This window comes from Crinia signifera, chromosome 3 (genome assembly GCF_055691185.1).
Source record: "Crinia signifera chromosome 3, ASM5569118v1, whole genome shotgun sequence".
Lineage (NCBI taxonomy): Eukaryota > Metazoa > Chordata > Amphibia > Anura > Myobatrachidae > Crinia > Crinia signifera.
This window is the reverse complement of record NC_139219.1, coordinates 296,122,110-296,143,710: the sequence shown is the minus strand read 5'-3', so window position 1 is coordinate 296,143,710 and position 21,601 is coordinate 296,122,110. Positions and strand designations below refer to the sequence as shown.

Here is a 21,601-nt window from a genome sequence, read left to right as displayed (position 1 = left end):
TTGCATTTATATAACTCACATATAGATCACTTTACATACTGTAGAATAACAAATCATTCCTTGAGCCAATGGAAGTTGCCATTTGTATTCCCTATCACAGACACAACGGTAGGGATAAATTAGTCACCAGCCTAACTATGAGTCCCAGCAAGCCTGCACCGCATGCAGGGACTTGGAGAACCACAAGTCCCAGCATGCGGGGCAATAAAGGGCCCGCTGGGACTTGTAGTCCCACAGTAGTACAAATAGTTAAATAAATACACATACACACTGACAGTAAAACTTTTTTGCACACAGAGCCCATTCATCCAATACTTACCTATGTTGCCATGGAGCATCCGTCCCCTTGTCCAGTAGTATCCATTTGGGGTACCTGTGGATAGAAAACATACTCACCAGCGCTTCTCCGGGACCCCTGCACCGCTGTAAGCACTCTCCGATCTTCTATTTACTTCTGGGGCTCCGCCCACCGACCAGGACTTGGACCATGATTGGCTCGTGGGCGGCTAAACAGAAGACAGGCGAGTTCTTACCAGAGAAGCGCTGAAGACGGCTGGTGAGTATGTTTTCTATCCACAGGTACCCCAAATGGAGACTACTGGACAAGGGGACCGATGCTCTGTGGCAACATAGGTAAGTATTGGATGAATGGGCTCTGTGTGCAATAAAGTTATACTGTCAGTGTGTATGTGTATTATTTAACTATTTGTACTACAAGTCCCAGCGGGCCCTTTATTGCCCCGTATGCTGGGACTTGTGGTTCTCCAAGTCCCTGCATGAGGTGCAGGCTTGCTGGGACTCCTAGTTCCACAGCAATATACAATAGGATTCTTTCTATTGTTTACAACATTTTATCAGCTCGATGCCCACCGCCAATGGGCAGCGAGGACAGCCCTGGGCTACAACATGGGCAGGTAAGTTCTGGAGGGGGGTCCCCACTCCCCCAGGACCCCCCTGCCCATGCTGACCGGTCAGGGGGTGAATGCTTTGGCCGGGGGGACTTGTATAAAAAGTATCCCCCCAGCTGTGGCATTACCCTGCTGGCTGGTTGGGCCCAGTGCTGGTTCTTGAGATACGGGGGACCCCTAGTCATTTTGTCCCCCGTATTTTGGGAACCAGGACCGGCCCTTGAGGGAGGTGCTGGTTTTGTAAAATCAAAGGAATCCCGAACTTGTTTGTCCCTGTGATTTTATGAAACCAGGACCGGCTCTGGTTATGCTCAGGAGGGGGGACCCCACGCTGTTGTTTTCCCATTTTTTGTATTTAACCCTTTTTTTGGACAGAACCATGCACATTACAATGATCTGTACATGGTTCTGTCAAATTTGCCAGTCAGTACCTGGTCTAATTTTTTGGCAACGTTTACCAAAGATCTCACCCTATTACATGTGCGAGTTAGATACTTTATAATGGGAAAATATCTGGATGTGAATTGAAGTGTGACTAAAAATCATGATGATTCAAAATGTGCGAATTTGTGGCAAAAAGTGTGATTTTTTTTACCGCGAATCGCACCTTATTACATGTGCGATTTTTGGAAAAAGTGTGATTCTGCCATTTTTTACCAAAAATCGCACAAAAAAAAAAAAAAAAAAAAATCGACCCCTATTACATGTCGCCCTGGGTCTCTACTGGATCTCTTGATAAGCAACAATGGGGACATTGTTACTAACATAACCATAAGGGAGACATTGGGGAACAGTGATCACAATATGATCACATTTTATTTAGATTTTAACAAAGATAATTATATTGGAGAAACTAGGTCCTTAAAATTTTAGAAAAGCTAATTTTTGGTAAGTTTGAGGAGTCCTTAAAGTATATAAACTGGAATTATTCAAATAATTTTTTGCTTCAATATTTACAAGGGAAGAATCTTCAGAAGATCTCACACAGATTAAATGCTCAGCTCTTGATTCCTACATGTTTGAGTGAGGAAATAGTCAAAAATAGATTACAGAACCTAAATAGTATCTCCTGGTCCGGACAAAATACACTCTTGGATACTAAAAGTTCTGTCATAGCACTACCATTATATCTGATATTTGAAAAATCAATAAACTCAGGGACGGTACCAACAGACTGGCGCATAGCTAACGTAGTACCAATATGGAAGAAAGGTAGCAAAACTAACCCTGACAATTATAGAACGGTCAGCCTTACATCCATTGTGGGGAAAAGAAGGAATAATAAGAGATAGGGCAGTATTCAATGAGAAATATCGCCGTGTGCAGCGAATTCTGTTTAGGATTCGCTGCACACTCGCTGTGTACCGGAGGGCTGGCTGCCACTCACTCTCTCCGTATTCAATGTCGGAGGGGCGAGTAGCCCCTCGCGGCGAATCATAACACCTGCAGCGGACGAGCGTCCGCGGCAGGGTGCCGTGGGACGGTGTCAGGCAGGGAGATTGAAGTCTCCCTGCCTCAGAACGTATGTGGGGGGGGGGGGGGGGGCTCCCCGGGACCCAGGCAGCACAAGCTGCCCCCCCCCCCCCCCCCCCAGAGCCAGCAGGGGACCGGGTATATTCACTGCTCCCGATCATGCATATGTAATGATCGGGTGCAGTGAATATATGAATATCTAATGAGCGGCTCGGCTCCCGGCCCCCTGGGGCTGCTCTGTGTAAAAAAAAAAGATGAATATATATTTTAATTTAAAAAAATATATATATGTGCTATAAGCACATGAATAAAAATAGCATGCCCCTTCTCAGAATAAAATTCCTGATTTTTTTACACCAAAATTAAAACAAAAAACTTTTATTTAAAAAGTTCACATTCCACTTCTTCATGAAAAGATGGAGAATTGCTACACGGAGAGACATGGCGAAAATCACTGAGAAAGACGGCGAGAAGTGCACATTGAATAGGGTTGCTCATTTTTGAGAGCAAAAGTCTCCATCCAACGCGAGAAAAGCACAAACTCGCCATAAAACATGGCAAATTTTTCTCATTGAATACTGCCCATAGTATCCAAAATTTCTTAGAACAGGCGAAAGTGATAAGTAAAGGCCCCCATACACTATGCGATTTTGGGCCGATTCCATGCGATTTCGGCACTTGGGCCGATAAATCGCGTGAAATCGTCCCAAAATCGCATGTGTATGACATTTGATCCGATCCGATGCGCGGTTCCGTGCGCATCGGACCGGATCAGGAGGTCGGACGTTCAGCAGGTGCGATCACGTCCGACCTCCTGCAGTGGGCTGGGAGGAGGGGGGGGGGGGGGGGGGGGGGGGAGGAATGAGTGCCCAGTGGCGGTGATAATCACCGTGCTCTCACTGTGCAGCTTGCTGGCAGCAACGTCTCTGCGTGCAGCGGGGGATGCCGCACTCTCAGCCAATCAGAAGGCGGATAGTCATTTGACATGCTATTTTAAAGATGTAATAGCCGCCGCTGCCCGCCCGCTGAGTGACAGCATGAGGATTATCACCGCTGCCCGCCCACTGTCACCGGCATCCCCCGCTGCACCCAGAGATGCTGCTGCCAGCAAGCTGCACAGTGAGAGCATGGTAATTATCACCGCCGCCCGCCCCACTGTCACAGGCATCCCCCGCGGCACCCAGAGATGCTGCTGCCAGCCCCCACTACCGCCGCTGCTCACCGGCACCACCGGTGTCCGCCCCCCCCCCCCCGCTCCTCACCGCCCGGCAGCTCCCTGGTTTATTTTATATGTGATAAATCTTATGCGATTTATCACATGTAAAAAATGGCACATCAAGTGCCACATTGTATGTGAGCTTCCCGGGGAGCTGCCGGGCGTCTCGCAGGAGAATAGGGTCCAGTCGGCCTAATGTATGGGGGCCTTTAGTCTCAGCATGGGTTAGTTAAAAATAGATCATGTCAGACTATTTAATTAGCTTCTATGAGGAAGTCAGCAGGGGGCTGAACTTTGGGAAACCTGTTGATGTAATACTGCTTGATTTCACTAAAGCTTTTGACACTGTGCCTCATAAAATGTTATCAATGATACTAGGTAATTTAGGGTTAGGAGATAAAATTTGTAATTGGATTAAAAACTGGTTGCACAATGGAAGACAGAGAGTGGTGGTAAATGGCATACATTCCAGCTAGAGTAAGGTCCAAAGTGGAGTCCCACAAGGTTCAATATTGGGACCCACCTTGTTTAATATTTTTATTGATGATATTGGAAGTGACGTAGTGAGTAAAATTGCAATATTTACGGACGACACAAAATTGAGTAAGGAAATTAACTCATGAGAGGAAGTGGAAACACTACAAAGTGACTTAAATAAACTGGAAAGGTGGGCGGAAAGGTGGAAAACGCGGTTTAACCTTGAAAAATGTAAAGTAATTCATTATGGGAACAAAAATGAACAAGCTACTTATAGGCTAAATGGAGTTATTATAGGGAATGCTGCTGTAGAGAAGGGCTTGGTGGTCATCATAGATGATAATTGGGTAATAGTGCACACTGCTCAAGTGCAGAAGCAAAAGCAAATCGGACACTGGCATACATTAAAAGGGGTATGGATTCAAGGGATGCCTCTTTACAAGGCATTGGTGAGACCACACTAGAAATAGTGTTCAGTTCTGGGCACCGCACCTTAAAAAGGACATAAATGAATTGGAACAGGTACAGAGAAGGGCGACTAAGCTAGTAAAAGGTCTCAAATCACTAGAATACAAAGATAGGTTAACCAGGCTGAAAATGTTTTCACTGGAGAAACAGAGGTTGAGAGGTGATATGATTAGTATGTTCAAATACAGGATTGGGAATCATATGGAACTGGGAGATGATTTGTTCACTAACAGGCACGTACTGAGGCTCGAGGAAAATTCTTCACCATTAGAGCAGTAAAATTCTGGAACTCATTGCCAGTGGGGGTGATTACAGCAACTACTGTTAATGAATTTAAACTGGATACATTTTTGGCCACTAAGGGAATCCTACAGGTAGGACTTACTCAAATCAGTAGTTACAAGTTAGATAGGTTGAACTCGATGGACTAATGTCTTTTTTCAGCATTAGTTACTATGTTATGTTACTATATTACCCACCCTATTACTGATTTTACTTTAGTTTAGGATTTCTAACTTCATGGGATAGGCCACAAAGTAGTCAGTCAGCAAGTGAAGTCTCTTACCTGGATATTATCAAATTTCAACCCTGGCATGGTCAGCTTCTCCTTGTCAATGAAGACCGGGTTATACTGCTGTGTGGCCACGGCAATGAGAATGTTTCGGGTCTCCTCGGAAGGCAGCCAAGCGTCATTTCTCCTGTCCATCTCACTCATGTTCAGTGCCGTGGCAAATGGGTCATCGCTTCCAGCAAACACACTATGAATCTGCGAGAAGGGCTTTGGAGACTGAGGTATTTCTAAAGAAGTTGATGAATTACTCGAGTCAAGGGACTTGTTCCCCACAAAGAAACCTACAGCAGCAGCATCCTGGGGGGTGCCACTATCCGGTGTCAGAGGCGCCGGACTCCTTTCAGGGACAGTTGGAACTGCATTTGGATTACTGACAGAAATAAACATGGAAGAGGTGGTGAAGGAATCAAAAAAGTCAGATGCCGAAGTACTAGCAACTCCACTATCAGCGAAAAAATTGCTTAAGCTCGGACTCGGCTGGACCACTTGTGTTTGAGTTTTTACTGCGCTTCTAATCTCCGCACCAAAACTGGGGGACTTGACCATTTGAGATTCAAAGCCATCGTGGATTAAGAACGACTGTTGTGGGTTAGTCTGGCTAAAGATTGTACAAACTGGGATGGTCTCATCTATTTGAGACAATTTGCTACCTTGGGTAACTAGCTCTTCTTGGTGTTCACCGCCCGTCATTTGTGCCTCTATAGTCAGCATTTCAGTTTCCAAGTGCGGCAGATTCTCATGTTGGACAGATTCATGGGTCACAGTCAACATTTCTGAACTAGAGTTTTCCGGACTGACCTCTAGTTCAGGACTGTCCTTGTCACTAACACTTAGATCGCACTCTTTTTCGGTTTTGTGCCCCAGTCCTATATTATCACTGCTTTCGATTTCATCCACAATGTCTTGTAGGCACCCGAGTTCTCCAGCATCATCTTCGCTGATGTTGGGAGAGTCTGATATAATCACACTTTCCATCATCTGCTCGTTCAGTTTGTCCAGCATGTTACCCGAGTCCTCGGAAAGGGTGACATTTTCTTCAGATTCAAAGGTGTCGGCATCAAGGTCAATTGTTTCCTCGTGAAAAAGAATCTCTTCCTGCTCCTCTGCGGAATTGTTCTGAGGAAGTTCAGCAACCCCTGCAGAGTCCATTGTAGTTGTATTGGCAGACATCATGTCATTATTAGGGATGACATCAGGGATCTCCATTGTTCCTATAAAAAGATGAATAATAATAAAAAAAAAAACATTACTTTCGAATTTATGCAAAATCCACATTTTTCTTTACATATTTTTTTATTTAATCCTTATGAACTTATTGACAATTTTAAAAATACATGTTAGCAAAAATACAAATTCTACAATTTAGTTAGCATAATTTCTTATTTTATATGCAGTTAATTAACGTTTTGTAACTAACTATGTTTAATGTTAAGGACTCCTAAATCAGCAGCGTGTCAGGCAATTCCCTGTTCTCTGGCTGCTTGGATCGGAGAAATCAAGCATGTTGGAAAACCATGAATGGATTTTTAACATACTGGATATTGACAATCATGGATGCCCGCCAACCAGCATTTTTGATCACGAATCGGATTTGGCTTTGGGAAATCGCTCCCATTACTTTTATTTCGGACTAGGAAACTTGACAAAATAAACAAGTATCCCTTTAGTTTGAATTAGCAGCAAGTAAATGGCTAAATTATTACTCTCGCTTCGGTGAATTAGTTGTGAGCAAGTCGACCCCCCTCCCCCATCACATTCTATGAGATAAACAAATTTTCTTGTAAATGTGGCTTTCAAAGAATCTTTAAGTATTGCATTCGAAATGGACTGTTTTATGACAATGTCCACAAAGTCTATAGACGTTTACTTGTGTGAACTTGGAGATAAGAAAATAAAAGGTGGCGATTCAATTGTTTTGCACACCACTCGGCATCTATATGAAAAGGTGCCCAACAGGACAATTCAATGGTTTCTTCGTTTGGGCGCCCATTAGTATTGGCAAGACTAAAAACACTGAATTTTAGCTGCATAAAGTGGATAAACCCATCTAAAGCAACGATTAGAGTGGCCACACAACAGACGAAGCTGCATGATGAAATGTGTTACCCCACAGCTAGAGGGGTCTGATTGGAGAAACAATTGAATTGCTCTGTTGGGCACCCATTCATACAGATGTCCAGGAAAAATGAATTGCTGGCAAAGTATTTTAGCATTAAATTATACAGATCTTACATTCTAATGACAGGTCTGCTCACCACTGTATTGACAACATTTTTGAGAGAAGTATGGAGGGAACAGGAAGTTAGTGTAACTGCAGACATTATGTTATTAGCATTTTTATCTTGACTTTCGTGAATGAGGCATCCAAGGAACAAAAAGCACTACAGAACCTTGTCTGAGCGACAGACTGTTTCGAAAGCAAATTACATTTGCTCCCCATCCAGTAGCAGAGTTTGATTCCATCCAACCAACTGGTTTGATGAAAGTTGGTCTAGTCACAGTTTATGGCCTGTTTAAAAACTGTGGCAATCACACACACAACTTGTCCGCTTCAATTTTCATGTGTGCACATTTAGGGTTTCCTACCATTTATATTTTTCATTTAGAAGATACAGAGGAAAAATGGAAGGATAGATACAGATGTGTCCGAATACATCTTTGCTTCAGTCATGCCAAACAGCCCCCTCCTGACACGCCAGGTCGCGCAATAATCTCCTGGCGTCATTTTTTATTCTGCGTCATCATCCCAGTGCAATGTACCTGGGGTGCAGTCAGATTGATAACTTTGATATGACACTTGACAGGGCCACAACTTGGGGGGGGGGGGGGCATACATTTGTTTTAGATCCTTAGATTATGAATATTCTGTATGCTATGCAGTAACTACCTGCGGGACCTCCCAGAGAAGGTGTGCTTATACCGCAATCATGTAACACGCCATACCTGCCCAATAAACTATTTATGTAACTTGTGAAGTTGGTTATTTCACAGGAAACATAATATGGATATAGCAGTGGGGTGAATACCAATATGATCACCTACTGTATACACCTTTCACACTGGTAGCTCCGGCCGATGTCCAACTCAGGTAACTGAACACGTGTCAGACCTGGGACTTCAGCTATATTTAACACTTTCATTATGCTGCCGGACCCAGGTTGAAACTGCTTACGGAAAATTCTTGTAGATGACATCTTCGAGTTCTCCAGAGCCAGCCAATCAGCAGCCTTTTAGGCATAACCCTGGTCAGGTCATCAAGGACCGAAACCACCCAGGCACACAGCCAGATGCACAGATATGTCCGCAGATGTATATAGACCATTAAATGTGCCATCATATGTCTGGATGCGTTGTCATGCACTGACATATCAAGAGAACACACCCACTAGTGATAGATCATTAAATTTGCTTATCGACCAAGTGCGTACCTAGATTTATACCCACATAGAGATGACCACTGAGCCACTGCCCACCTACAAGCAGACTGTTTCCCCATGCCAGGAGCTTATAAGTGCACTGAACAGTATGTCCCCCTTAGCAGTGCCTGTATGCATAACTATATGTACAGGTTATCATTTCACACATGATACACATACACCAGCACGATAGCCACTGGACACCCACCCCAACATTCACACCCTTAGCACTCACCGCCGCCTCTGAACCTGACACCCGAGGCCGCTCACACCTGATCTTCCCATACACGACACTCAGCATCAACCCTTGCCGGCACCCATTGCACATGCGCAGAAGCCAAGCCACAACGCGCACGCGCGATCCATTTCCTAATCACATCTGTGCGCATGTGCATTGGGGGTAGCGTCCGGGTCTCCAATAGGCAACTGCGATTCACTTAACTTTATCGACACTGACAGTTGTAGGATGAAGCAGGAAGTAACCTCGGTACGGGAGCCGCGTGGAGCCAGAAATTGCCAAACGCGTAACTGAAATAAGAGTGTCACCTGTCCTGAATTGCTCAGTGGGAGAGAGATGGAGGACGATGCTCCTGTCATCTATGGGCTGGAATTCCAGGTGCGTCCCTCCTGCATTAGTGCATGTCAGTTTCTTATATTGGTTTCTGATGTGCTAGAAACTGAGATTGTTTCTGTCTGGAATATAAATATGTATATACACACACATACTGTGTAATATGCTCTGCCAGGGGTAAATGCTTGTTGCTATGGGGTTACCATGGTCTGCCAGGGGTAAATGCTCATTCCCATCGGGTTAACCTGCTTGTTGCCAACGGGTAAATGCTTGTTGCCAGTGGGTTAACCTGCTCGTTGCCAAGGGGCTACATGCTCTGTAACGAGAGCCCGCTCTTCCAGGGGTTAACTTGCTTGTTGTAAGGGGTTACATGCTCTGTCAGGAGGGGAACCAGCTCTGCCAGGGCTTAACCTACTCGTTGCCAAGGGGTAAATGGTAGCCTCCACGCCAGGCAGAGCAGTCCTCAACCCCCCCCCCCCCCCCAGAATCTGGTCGCCGTGGCATCCTGGTGCCCGGGGTTTGTTGAACCCTGGAATAAGCAATTTGCCACGACCGCTCGCACCAAGTGGATGCACATAAAAGTTTATGCGCAGTCACGAAACATCGCTGCCCTGTGCGAATGCGCAGGGGAGCAAATGGACCAGAATAAGGTCCCTAATGCCAGCTGCTACAATTCAGACAGTTGGAAGTGCAAGGGGACTTGTTATAGAAAATAGAAACTTTACACTCAAGAGATGGGCAATTGTGATTTATCCCTGTTACCAAATTTTTCTTGTTCCATTTAAAGGAGCACTCTGCTGACACGACTGTGTCCATTGATATCATGAGTTTAACTGTTATCAAACTGTAATTGCCCTGTCCATCAGGGGTGGATCCAGGATAAAACGACAGGGGGGGGGGGGGGCACCATGATAAAATAGGGTTTGTGTGGGGGAGGGGCGGTGTTAGTGGTGCCAGTGTACATGCTAAGAGAGCGGCAGAGAGAGGGTGGGAATGGGATTAAAAACAGACCCTGGCATTTAAAGTATGCAGGCCCACCATGGCGACAAAAGTGAAGGATGTAGTTGTGTGCGCGTGTCGAAGGAAGTGGGAATGTGGCCACTCAACATGGGGGCGTTTGCTTGAGTGTAGTGTACCACACCATATACAACTTCTACACATTATGTAACAAAATACTAGACCCCATTATTCTTGCCCCTTACACATAATGCCACACGGATTGATCCAAAATTCACATAATGCCAAACGGATTGAGCCAAAATTCACAATACGCTTCATAAACAGGGACATTGTCTGCCAACGGCGCGCATTAAACATTTACACCATAATGTCCATTATACATTAAGTTACATGCCATTATGTTTATGTTATGCTTATCTACATGCTCATTGCCAGAGGTTCCATGCTTGATGCCATGTGGGATTACATGCTCATTGCCAAGGGGGAATACATGCTCGCGGTAAATGGGGGACAGCCGCCGCCAGGCAGAAGTGATAGCCACTGACAGTGGCAGAGCCTGGCTGTTTTCAGGTCCCGGCTTTTTTAAATAATACCCCGTTTCACACCAGAAAATGCATTCCCAGGTTGGCCCCTTTTACACCAGCTTAGTCCCTGTATTTTCTGGTGTGAGGGGGAGAGAAAACCACCCCTTCCCCCCCTTTAACCAGTTATCTCATTTAACCGGTTATATCTTCGGACCCAACTGACCCATTTACATGAGACGAGTATCATATTGAAGGACTTTTGAGTGGGCTTTGAATGATTTTGGTCCAGTGAAACTGGAACGTTTGGTTCCAGAGTAATCTGCCCTCAAAGGACATGAACAGCCATGAAATTACATTTCAAAAATAAAAAAAATCGGTTTATCCGCAATTTCTCTGGAACCGATTGACCAATATGGACCAGCAATTTGGAATTGAATGAGATCAAACACAAGCTTCTGTGATGCCAGGGGAGGAACTGACAGCCGTCGGAACTGGGTGGGGGGTCGGAATTAACGGTTCCCATATTATCCTATGCCAGTGGTTCCCAAACTGTGTGCCTAGGCTCCCTGGGGTGCCTCAGGACATTTGCAGGGGTGCCTTGGGTTGGTGGACCAGGATGAATTCATATTATTAATGGTCAATGTAACAGGCAAAACTAGTGCTGGTGGCTGCCAATCATAATATATGTGGACAAACAGGAGCAAATCCTGTCCCTCACGAGATAACTGTGACATATAACCACAATGCACTTAATTTAATTTTTTCCCTAAATTTCTCAATAAGAAACATTTGGCCTAGGGGTGCCTTGAAAACATTTTGATGCTCTAGTGTGCCATGATTCAAAAAAGTTTGGGGACCACTGTCCTATGCGAAAAAAAGGTTACAGCTTTGCCAGGCGATATCTCCGGTTCCCAGGGGGCTAGAGACACGGTCCCCGAGTGCCCCCCCCCCCAAATCCGCCAATGTTGTCCATTTATCTCCTTCCGATTGGGAGAAATTGCAGATACGGATGGTGTAATGGTTAGCATTACTTTCTCACAGCACTGAGGTCATGGGTTCTATTCCCACCATGGCCCTAACTGTGCAGAGTTTTTATATTCTCCCATCCTTGCGTGGGTTTCCTCTGGGTACTCTGGTTTCCTCCCACAATCCAAAAATATAATGGTAGGTTAATTGGCTCCTAACAAAATTAACCCTATAATGTCTGTGTGCATGTACATGTGGTAGGGAATATAGATTGTAAGCTCCACTGGGCCAGATACTGATGTGAATGTTCAAATATTCTCTATAAAGGGCTGCGGAATATGTATGTGCTATATAAGAAACTGATCATAAATATAGGGAATCTGTCCTATATTCTAGGCCGGTAATTGTTCAATTGCTGTTTATACAGTAAATTAAGTTTATAGTAGTGATACTCCTAAAGCTCAGAATCAATGTTGACTCCAGAGATGCAGCTGCAGCACAGTTAAAATTTCAAATAGGGGAGCCACCCCAACTGCCAGTGAGTCAGTTTTGCATGGCAGTTGATGTGGTTCCCCTATTTAAATTTTGGGTACTCTTTACCTAGAAGGGCGCCAGCGATTGGAATCGCGGGCGTCGGGGGTAAAAAATCGCGGGTAAATCGCGGGTACATAAAAATCTGCTGCCCGCGATGACCGCGATTTTCCCATAGGGAACAATGTTAAAAAGGCTGATTGACCGCGATTTTCATGTAAAATGCCTCAATGCCCGCGATTTGACCATAGGAATCAATGTTAAATGGGCTACAGAGCCCAAATAGGCACAATTAACCCTTAAATGTCCCCCCAAATTTTTAACGCCACCCCACGATCCACGCCAACCCGAAGCGTGGCGAGCGCAGCGAGCCCGCGAGGGGCGGCGGTACGCGTCCTCCGACCTTTTCATGCCCTACTATCCACGTCGGCGTGGAGTTGAGAATAGAATAGTGTGGCGAGCGCAGCGAGCCACCGAGCCCGAAGCGTGGCGAGCGCAGCGGATACCTTCACAGGTAAACGCGTCCCTTCGCGGACTTCACAGGTGTCCGCGTGGCCACGGACACCTGTGAAGCCCGCGAGGGGACGCGTATAACTGTGAAGGTATCCGCGTCCCCTCGCGGGGCTCGCTGCGCTCGCCACGCTTCGGGCTCGGTGGCTCGCTGCGCTCGCCACACTATTCTATTCTCAACTCCACGCCGACGTGGATAGTAGGGCATGAAAAGGTCAGAGGACGCGTACCGCCGCCCCTCGCGGGCTCGCTGCGCTCGCCACGCTTCGGGTTGGCGTGGATCGTGGGGTGGCATTAACAATTTGGGGGGACATTTAAGGGTTAATTGTGCCTATTTGGGCTCTGTAGCCCATTTAACATTGATTCCTATGGCCAAATCGCGGCCATTGAAGCATTGAATGTAAAATCGCGGTCAGCACAAAATTTAACATTGAACCCTATGGGAAATCGCGGTGATCGCGGGCATCGCGTCGCGGCCGTTAATGTACTGCCCGCGATCACCACGATGGGCGCCCTTCTAGGTAAAGAGTACCAAATTTTGAACTGTGCAGCTCCTTTGAAGATGCCACTGGTGAGGATACATGTGGTGCAAACTCAAGCTGGAGTTACCTCTGTTAATCTACCTTATGGCATCTTTTGTTGCTGGAATATCGTAGCTTGGGCCTTGTCCTGGTAGAGAGGCAAGGGTTCCCCAACCAGACACAAACAGTTGGAGACAGAACAATGTAGTTTTAATTCTAAGCAATTACAATAATACTCCTTTTGGACTGCTTTGCTGGGTCATGCGACTTGGTTTGGGACTCCTTTCAGGCTGGCAGTCCTACCCGAATTATTGCCAGTTGGTGACCTCATCAGGGGAGGGTCCTGAGCCAGCGCTTGAGATAAGATCATCTCCAAGCCCTGCTGTTCCATTGCTGTGAACAAATCTTGGGTCGCATCAACCAGGCATACCAGTTTACAATATACCTTGAGCAAAGTAGAACTCCGGTGTGGGGGTGGCCAACATATACGCCCCCACACCGTAGACACCACGAAGAACTAGGCACACCTCCTCTCACAGACACGCAGCAGGTCTGCCCCTCCACAACACTGTGCTACAATGGCAGCTTCTGTTGCTGCACCACGCTGCCCGGACCTGCCTCCTGTGCGCCCCTGTTCCCCAGCGTCCTGACCATACCACACGGCCAGCAGAACAGACAGCGCGACCTCTAACTGTTGTAAGCCTCTGAGCGCTGACAGTACCCCCCCCCCTTTTTAGGGTGGGCTCTGATCACCCTCCAGGCTTAGTAGGATTCTTGGTATGAAACATACGAACCAGTCTGGGAGCATGCACATCCTCTGAAAATACCCAAGATCTCTCCTCAGGACCGTAGTTCCTCCAGTTCACCAGATATTGAAGACGATTGGAACGTCTGCGAGAATCTATGATCTGACAAATCTCGAATTCTTCATCTTGTGAAACTGGAATCCTAGGAGATTTAGAGACAGACTGAAAATGATTCAATACCAAAGGCTTCAGCAACGAAATATGAAAAGCATTAGGAATGCGCATATAAGAAGGCAATTTAACTTTATAAGATACTGGATTCAACACTCTCTCAGTGGGATATGGGCCCATGAATCTGGGTTCAAACTTTTTTGTAGGAATCTTGAACCTAAGATTTCGGGTAGATACCCAAACATGATCTCCTACTTTAAGTCTCGGAACTGCCCTTCTCCTTCGGTCAGCAGCAATCTTATATCTTCCAGATGTTTTAGCTAAGGCTTCATGCGTTTGTTTCCAGATTTTAGAAAACTGACGGAGAGCTTACTCTGCGGCTGGAATCTCCTGCACTGGAAGAGAATGAAAAGCTGGTACACGTGGATGAAAACCATAGTTGATAAAGAATGGAGTCGTATTAGTGGAGGAATGAAAAAGATTGTTATGAGCAAACTCGGCAAACGGAAGATACTGTATCCAATCATTCTGGGAAGAAGACATGAATATTCTAAGAAAGGTGTCTAAGTCTTGGTTTACTCTCTCAGTTTAACCATCTGTCTGAGGATGATAAGCAAATGATAAATTTACTTTGATCTATAATGCTGAGCATAATGCCCTCCAGAATTTGGCTATGAACTGAGGACCGCGATCAGAAACAATCTCTTGTGGAAGTCCATGAAGGTGAAAGATCTGAGAGATGAACAGTTCTGATAACTGCGGAGCAGAAGGCAAACTGAAAAGAGGTATGAAATGAACCATTTTGGAGAATCTGTCTACAATGACCCAAATCGTGTTGAACCCCTTGGATAACGGTAAATCTGTGATAAAGTCCAGAGTTTTTGAGGAATGGACAATGGATGAAGGAGACCAGCTGGCGAAGTTCTAGGAGTCTTATGCTGTGCACACTGGGAACAAGATGCAAAAATTTTGGATACATCCTTCTTAAGTCGAGGCCACCAGTACGATCTTTGAATGAATTCAAGAGTTTTCTGAGTACCAGCATGACCCATGAACGCGGATGAATATGCCCAGGACAGAATTTTTCTCCTAAACTTAGAAGCTACAAAGGTTTTCCCCACCGGAGGTACTAGAGTTACTTGAGTTGCTGCATCCGTAGGATCCAGAATGAATTGTTCCCTGGACGGCTCAGCGGAATCATCCATTTGCCAGGAGCGTGAAAGAGCATCCGCCCTATGATTGAGAGGACCAGGTCGGTAAGAGAGCTTGAAAGAGAATCTAGAAAAAAAAAGCGCCCACCTAGCTTGTCTTGGATTGAGACAGCGTGCAGATTGCAGATATAACAAATTTTTGTGATCTGTAATCACGGAGATAGGATGTTGAGCACCCTCTAAAAGATAACGCCACTCTGAGAAAGCCAATTTTATGGCTAATAGTTCCTTTTCCCCGATTGGATAATTCAACTCCGCAGCTGAAAATCTACTTGAAAAATAAGCACATGGATGACACTTAGGGGGAAATTTACTAAAGAAAATTTGTAAAAAAATAGGTGTATTTGTATTTAGAAATACACTTATTTTTGACATTTACTATCCCGAAAATACGGCAATTCGTATTCGTATTGATGTGCTATCAATACGAATACGAATTGCCATATTTTTGGGATAGTAAATTTCAAAAATAAGTGTATTTCTAAATACAAATACACCTATTTTTTACAAATTTCCTTTAGTAAATTTCCCCCTAATTATCTTCAAAATTTTGCGTCAATACTGCTCCTACCCCAATCGACTTCAACTTGAAAAGGACGAGTAAGGTCGGTTGACGAAGAATAGGGGCAGATGTAAATGCTTCTTTGAGAAACGAAAAAGCCTTCAAGGCTTCAGGTGACCACTTTGAAGGATTCGCACCTTTTCTGGTTAATTTGGTGATATGAGCTATGATAGTTGAATAGTCTTTGATAAACTTCCTGTAGAAATTAGAGAACCCTAGAAAACGTTGTATACCCTTGAGAATAATAGGGAGTGATCAATCTCGAATGGCATCAATTTTTGCAGGATCCATCTGAAGCTGAAGACCAGAGATTATATATCACAGGAACGGCATAGTAGAGGATTCAAATGTACACTTGTCCAGCTTGCAAAAGAGATTTTTTTTTCGCAAGCGACTCAGCACTTCACAGACCTGTTGGCGATGAGTTCGTAAGTCTCTGGAAAAGATAAGGATGTCATCCAAATAAACCACCAGACAATCGTATAGCAAGTCTCTGAAGATTTTGTTTACGAACTCCTGAAAAACCGCTGGAGCATTACATAAGCCGAAGGGCATCACAAGGTATTCGTAATGCCCATCCCTGGTGTTGAATGCCGTTTTCCATTTTCCATTCATCCTTTCTCGAATGCGGATTAAATTATAGGCCCCACGCAGGTCTAACTTTGTAAATACAGTAGCACCTTCAACTCTGTCAAAAAATTCTGGAATCAATGGAAGAGGGTATCGATTTTTGACTGTAATCTCATTTAACCCACGGTAGTCTATACAAGGGCGAAGACTCCCATCCTTTTTTTTAACAAAGAAGAAACCCGCGCCCGCAGGAGATGAAGATGGACGGATGAATCCTTTATTCAAATTTTCTTTAATGTACTCGGACATGGCTTGAGTTTCTGGGAGAGACAACTGATAGGTCCTTCCTTGTGGAGGAACCTTGTTGGGCAACAGTTCAATGGGACAATCCCAGCTACGATGGGGTGGCAAGGTATCTGCTTCTTGTTTACTGAAAACATCTTGGAAGTCACAATAAGCTATAGGAACTTTGTCTGAGGTCATAGTACATAAAGGTTTTACAATGGGTAAACTCCTATGATGGCACGATTTACCCCAATTAAGAATGTCCATGGTTTGCCAATTGACCCTTGATTAACTTTTGGGAGGCTTTTGGAATCACAAGGAAAGTTCTCTGAATAAAGAGCACCTACCCCTAATCTAATTGATACAGTGCAATGGGTAATCATTCCTCCAGGAATATAGCTACCATTCACTGCGGTGGTGGATATTGGACAAAGCAGTCTCTCAGTCTGGATTCCAAGCTGGGACACTAAACTAGCTGTAATAAAATTCTCTGCTGCCCCAGAGTCCAGAAGAGCAGCCACAAAGACTTTAGACGGGGGTATGTCCAGACAGGTGAAGAGAAGGGGCTCTTTCCTTATGGATGATTCTTGAGATCCTCCTAGCTTAACCTCTCCTGTATGAGCTGGGAGCAGGCATTTCCTGGACGAAGGGGACATAATTTGATGAAATGTTCTGAGGAGCCACATTACATACACAGCTTCCTCTGTCTTCGCTTACGACGTTCCTCGTCCGTCAAAGGAGAACGATTAATTTGCATTGGTTCTTCGGAAACTTGATCAGGTACCTTTTTGGAAAAAGAGAAAATCAGGGTTTTGAGCGATCCGTCTTTGCCTTCTCAGAACATCGTTCCCTGTACCTCAAATCAACTTTATTACAAAGAGAAATCAAGTCATCTAGGCTGTTGGGTAAGTCAATGGTGGTTAGGTCATCGTTGATTCTGTCGGTTAGACCATTCCAGAATGCGGAGATGAGAGCCTCCTCATTCCATTTTAACTCAGAAGAAAGTGTCCTGAAAAGAATGACATACTGGCTGACTGGGTGGCTACCCTGGCGTAGGCGTAGAATTTCCAATGCAGCTGAAGAAGTTCTACCTGGCTCATCAAAATTTTTCCTGAAAGTAGAAACAAAGTTCACATAACTTGAAAGTAGAGGATCTGCCCTCTCCGATAATGGGGATGCCCAGTCCAATGCTTGGCCCGTGAGTAGAGAGACAATATAGGGAATCCTGGTACGATCTGTTGGAAAATTGGCTGACTGTAATTTAAACTGAATCTCACATTGGTTTAGGAAACCACCGCAAAGTTTTGGAGTTCCATCATATTTGCGTGGAGGAAAAATCCAAAGACTAGATGACGTAACTTGAACAGGAGTAACTGGAGCCCATGTCATCGGACCGGAAGGTTGAGCTGGAGTAGTCGGCAAGGCTGCATGTAGCGCATCCTGAAGACGACATTATTTGCATATATTGGATGATTTGTTTTTGAGCTGCTTCCTGTCTCCCAAGTCGACTTACTATGTCGACCGTTGGATCTCCTCCGTCGGCTTGACCCCCTGCCGAGTCCATTGGGCCAGTGCTTGCTGTCACACTCTGGGGTTTTGTAGGGACTGGCAAATTGGGAATAACCTAAGAGGAAACAGGACTTGGATGATGGAAGTTTGGTGGCTGAATGTAATGCTTTCTCATGAACCAGGTTAGAGGATAAACGAAGGAAAACTTGGATAAGATTAACGAGTTTAATAATCAGGTCTTGGAATACAGTCAATATGAATGATAGCACATAACAGGTAGCGAAGTGAATGAATGATAATAACAATGGTAACAGTTTGTATGATAATGGAAACTATGATATGTAACTTGTACACATAATGGCCAAGGAGTTGAAGAAGATGATGAAAGAGTTTGAAGACCACTGTAAGAGTTCGTAGCACACGATGAGACCTTGCAGATAACTGTAGAAACTAGGAAAACATGGAGACTTGGTACTGTGAAGACTTGGTACTGTGAAGACTTGAAGAACCATAAGACTTTAGTGGGGCTGTAGATACTGAAGCTTAGAACATGACTGTAGATGACTTTAGCACTCTGTGATAATTTGGCACTTTGAAAGACACAGAGGATACTTTAGCACACTGTAATACTTTAGTAATTTGAAGACACTGAGGATATTTTAGCACACTATGATACTTTGGCACACTGTAGACTTTGAAATACTTTGGAACTTGCTGAGAGTCTCTAAAGAACTTTGGAGGTAACTGAGAGGCACAGAACGGCAATCCCAACAGGAGAGAATCCCACTGCAGCACACTTGTAGGTCACTGTGGTACTGATACCTTTAAGGAACACGACACAGGAGCAACAGCAGGTTAGGCAGGAACACTGTGGAACACAAGCCACTGAACCTCCAGGAGGTAGACTGAAGCACTGGCAGGGAGACATGGGCCAGACCCCTTTTATCAGGGAAAGACACACCGGATTGGCTGGAGAAACCTTGGTCTCAAACATGGCCGCCCCCACACCGGAGACACCACGAAGAACCAGGCACACCTCCTCTCACAGACACGCAGCAGGTCTGCCCCTCCACAACACTGTGCTACAATGGCGGCTTCTGTTGCCGCACCACGCTGCCCAGGACCTGCCTTCTTTGTGCCTCTGTTCCCTGGCGTCCTGACCATACCACATGGCCAGCAGAACAGACAGTGTGACCTCTAACTGTTGTAAGCCTCTGAGCGCTGACACAGGGTGCTTCCACACTGCACAATATCCCAGGCTGCTGTGCATTCACATGCAGTAGCCTGGGATAGTTATGGCACTGTAAAAGGTGTAATGCTGGAATGGGTAACTGCCATAGATAGCTTTGGTTTAAATATTTCAATTAATACACAATAAATCATAACACACGCTATTACCCTTTTTGTAATTTGACTATAACGCCACTGATTACTGTAGCACTCCTCCGTCCAACCAGATTTTTCATGAAACATGTTGTCCAGCTCCTGCACGTTGAATCAAACCCACCCCCAACTGTCCAGGAGAGGCAGACTATGTGAATCATTTTGTGAGAAGGGGCTGACGGGAGGAATAACACAGGCTCATGAGAAGGGAGGCAGAAGTTGCAGGCTTTCACAGGTTACTGCACACTGCTCTTGAATTTAGGATTGTGCACCACCTGCTGTCAGTAAGTGCCAGTCCCAGGATGGAGTTGTGTATGTCTATGGTGGTGAATGTAGCACCCAGATGTGGGGACAGTGTTGCAGGGGCCCTGCTGGGGAAGGGAAAGGTCTCTGTTCTGCTCAGTGTTATATTGGCTTCACAGTGGTTCCCGGCTCCTTCTGCTCAGGTAATTAGCAGCCAGTCCTTTCTCCTTATGCCACAGACCTTCCTGGAGACTTTGCTGAAGCAGGGCTCAACTTGCCTACACCGGTCACTCTCTAATAGGTAGCCAAGTCTTTGTGGTTCCTTGCCACATACCCTCGGAAGGCTAAGCATGAGCTTTCACTACTGCATTCCCCCAGTGGGTCCTTCATGCCCCAGTCCAACACAGTAGGTGGTAGTAAGGTAAACTCTAATAATGAGCTGAGATTGCAGAGTGGTTTAAAAGACAGAGGGCCAGATGCACTAAGCTTCAAAAGTGATAAAATAGAGAGCGATGAACAGCCAGCCAATCAGCTCCTACCTGTCATGTCACAGACTGTGTTTGAAAAATGTCAGACGGAAACTGATTGGTTGGTTGGTTATCACTCCCCATTTTATCACTTTTGAAGCTTAGTGCATCTGGCCCACAGGCTGTAAGTAGTGGTAGGGATTTCCATAAACACTTGTGGCAAGGAGAAGTCTTACAGATGGGACTGAGAAGAGGCAATTGCCAGAACCCAGGTTAGATGCAGGTCACAAAAATGTGTTTGAAAACCGGGTGACTATTGGAGAAGTGAAGTATTCTTGCTTTTGTGAAGTTAAGAACATTGCTGTAAATTGAGAGGATGAACTTACCGGTATACTTGATGGAGTCAACCTTGGAGCAACGTTTATCCAGTTGCAATTGTAAGTGTGGTATCACTTCTGCAGGTAGCTGGTCTGTTTGATTTACCTTGGTTGAGATTAGATAATTAAAGGCTGTATGGGATTTGTTGCAGGAAGCGGCCACTAGGAAAATGAGAAGCGGGTTGAGTCCTAAAGCTTTATCGGTGTATGTTCACTGAGGAGATTTAATGTCTTTCATTAGATTAGGTAAGTTGTAGTCGTAGAAAGGAAAGGACAAGTTTATAACCAGGCATGCCTAGAAAACCATAAGCCAAATGTTATGCCACCCGAGTTCAGCAGCTGTGAGGTATGCCAGCTGAAAGTGGACAAAACCATAACTTGGAAGGAATTGCCACTTTTAAGAACAAGTCCGAGTTCAGCCGGCATCCCGCACAGTTGCCGAACTTGGGCAGCATTACATTCAGCTCCATATCCACGGAGTGTCCTTCACAGTTTTGAGAGACAAAGTGCAATGGGAAGTAAGTGAAAGCTTAGTGACTTTGCAAATGGTATTGAAGGGAAAGTATGCCTTTTTGCAGATGACACAAAGATATGCAACAGAGTAGACACACCAGGAGGGGTAAATCAAATGACTGATGATCTAAGTAAACTTGAGAATTTGTTAAGAGCATGGCAACTACAGTTTAATGCTAACAAATGCAAAATTATGCACTTGGGACTCAAAAACCCAAAGGCTCAATATAGTATCAAGGGTACTTAAAGGCAGGAAAGCAATGTAGCAAAGCAATGAGGAAGGCTAGTCAGATGCTTGGTTGCATAGGGAGAGGAATCAGTAGCAGAAAAAAGTAATAATGCCACTGTATAGGTCATTTGTACCACCTCATCTGGAATACTGTGTCCAGTACTGGAGACCATATCTTCAGAAGGATATAAATACATTAGAGAGTGTACAAAGAAGGGCAACT

The 21,601-nt window shown here is 45.0% G+C and overlaps 2 protein-coding genes across 2 annotated transcripts in view; one reads left to right on the top strand and one right to left on the bottom strand.

Annotated features, from left to right (window-relative positions):
• The window catches only part of TRAPPC12 (trafficking protein particle complex subunit 12), a 78,471-nt gene extending 69,544 nt beyond the window's left edge, over positions 1-8,927 (bottom strand). The window contains 2 exon segments of the mRNA XM_083178488.1: positions 5,108-6,324; positions 8,765-8,927. Of these exon segments, the coding sequence (XP_083034614.1) occupies positions 5,108-6,319 (1,212 nt within the window). The 5' untranslated portion in view covers positions 6,320-6,324; positions 8,765-8,927.
• EIPR1 (EARP complex and GARP complex interacting protein 1) overlaps positions 8,927-21,601 on the top strand; it is a 248,516-nt gene continuing 235,841 nt past the window's right edge. The window contains exon 1 of the mRNA XM_083178485.1: positions 8,927-9,145. Within this exon, the coding sequence (XP_083034611.1) occupies positions 9,104-9,145 (42 nt within the window). The 5' untranslated portion in view covers positions 8,927-9,103. The remainder of the gene's footprint in view (positions 9,146-21,601) is intronic.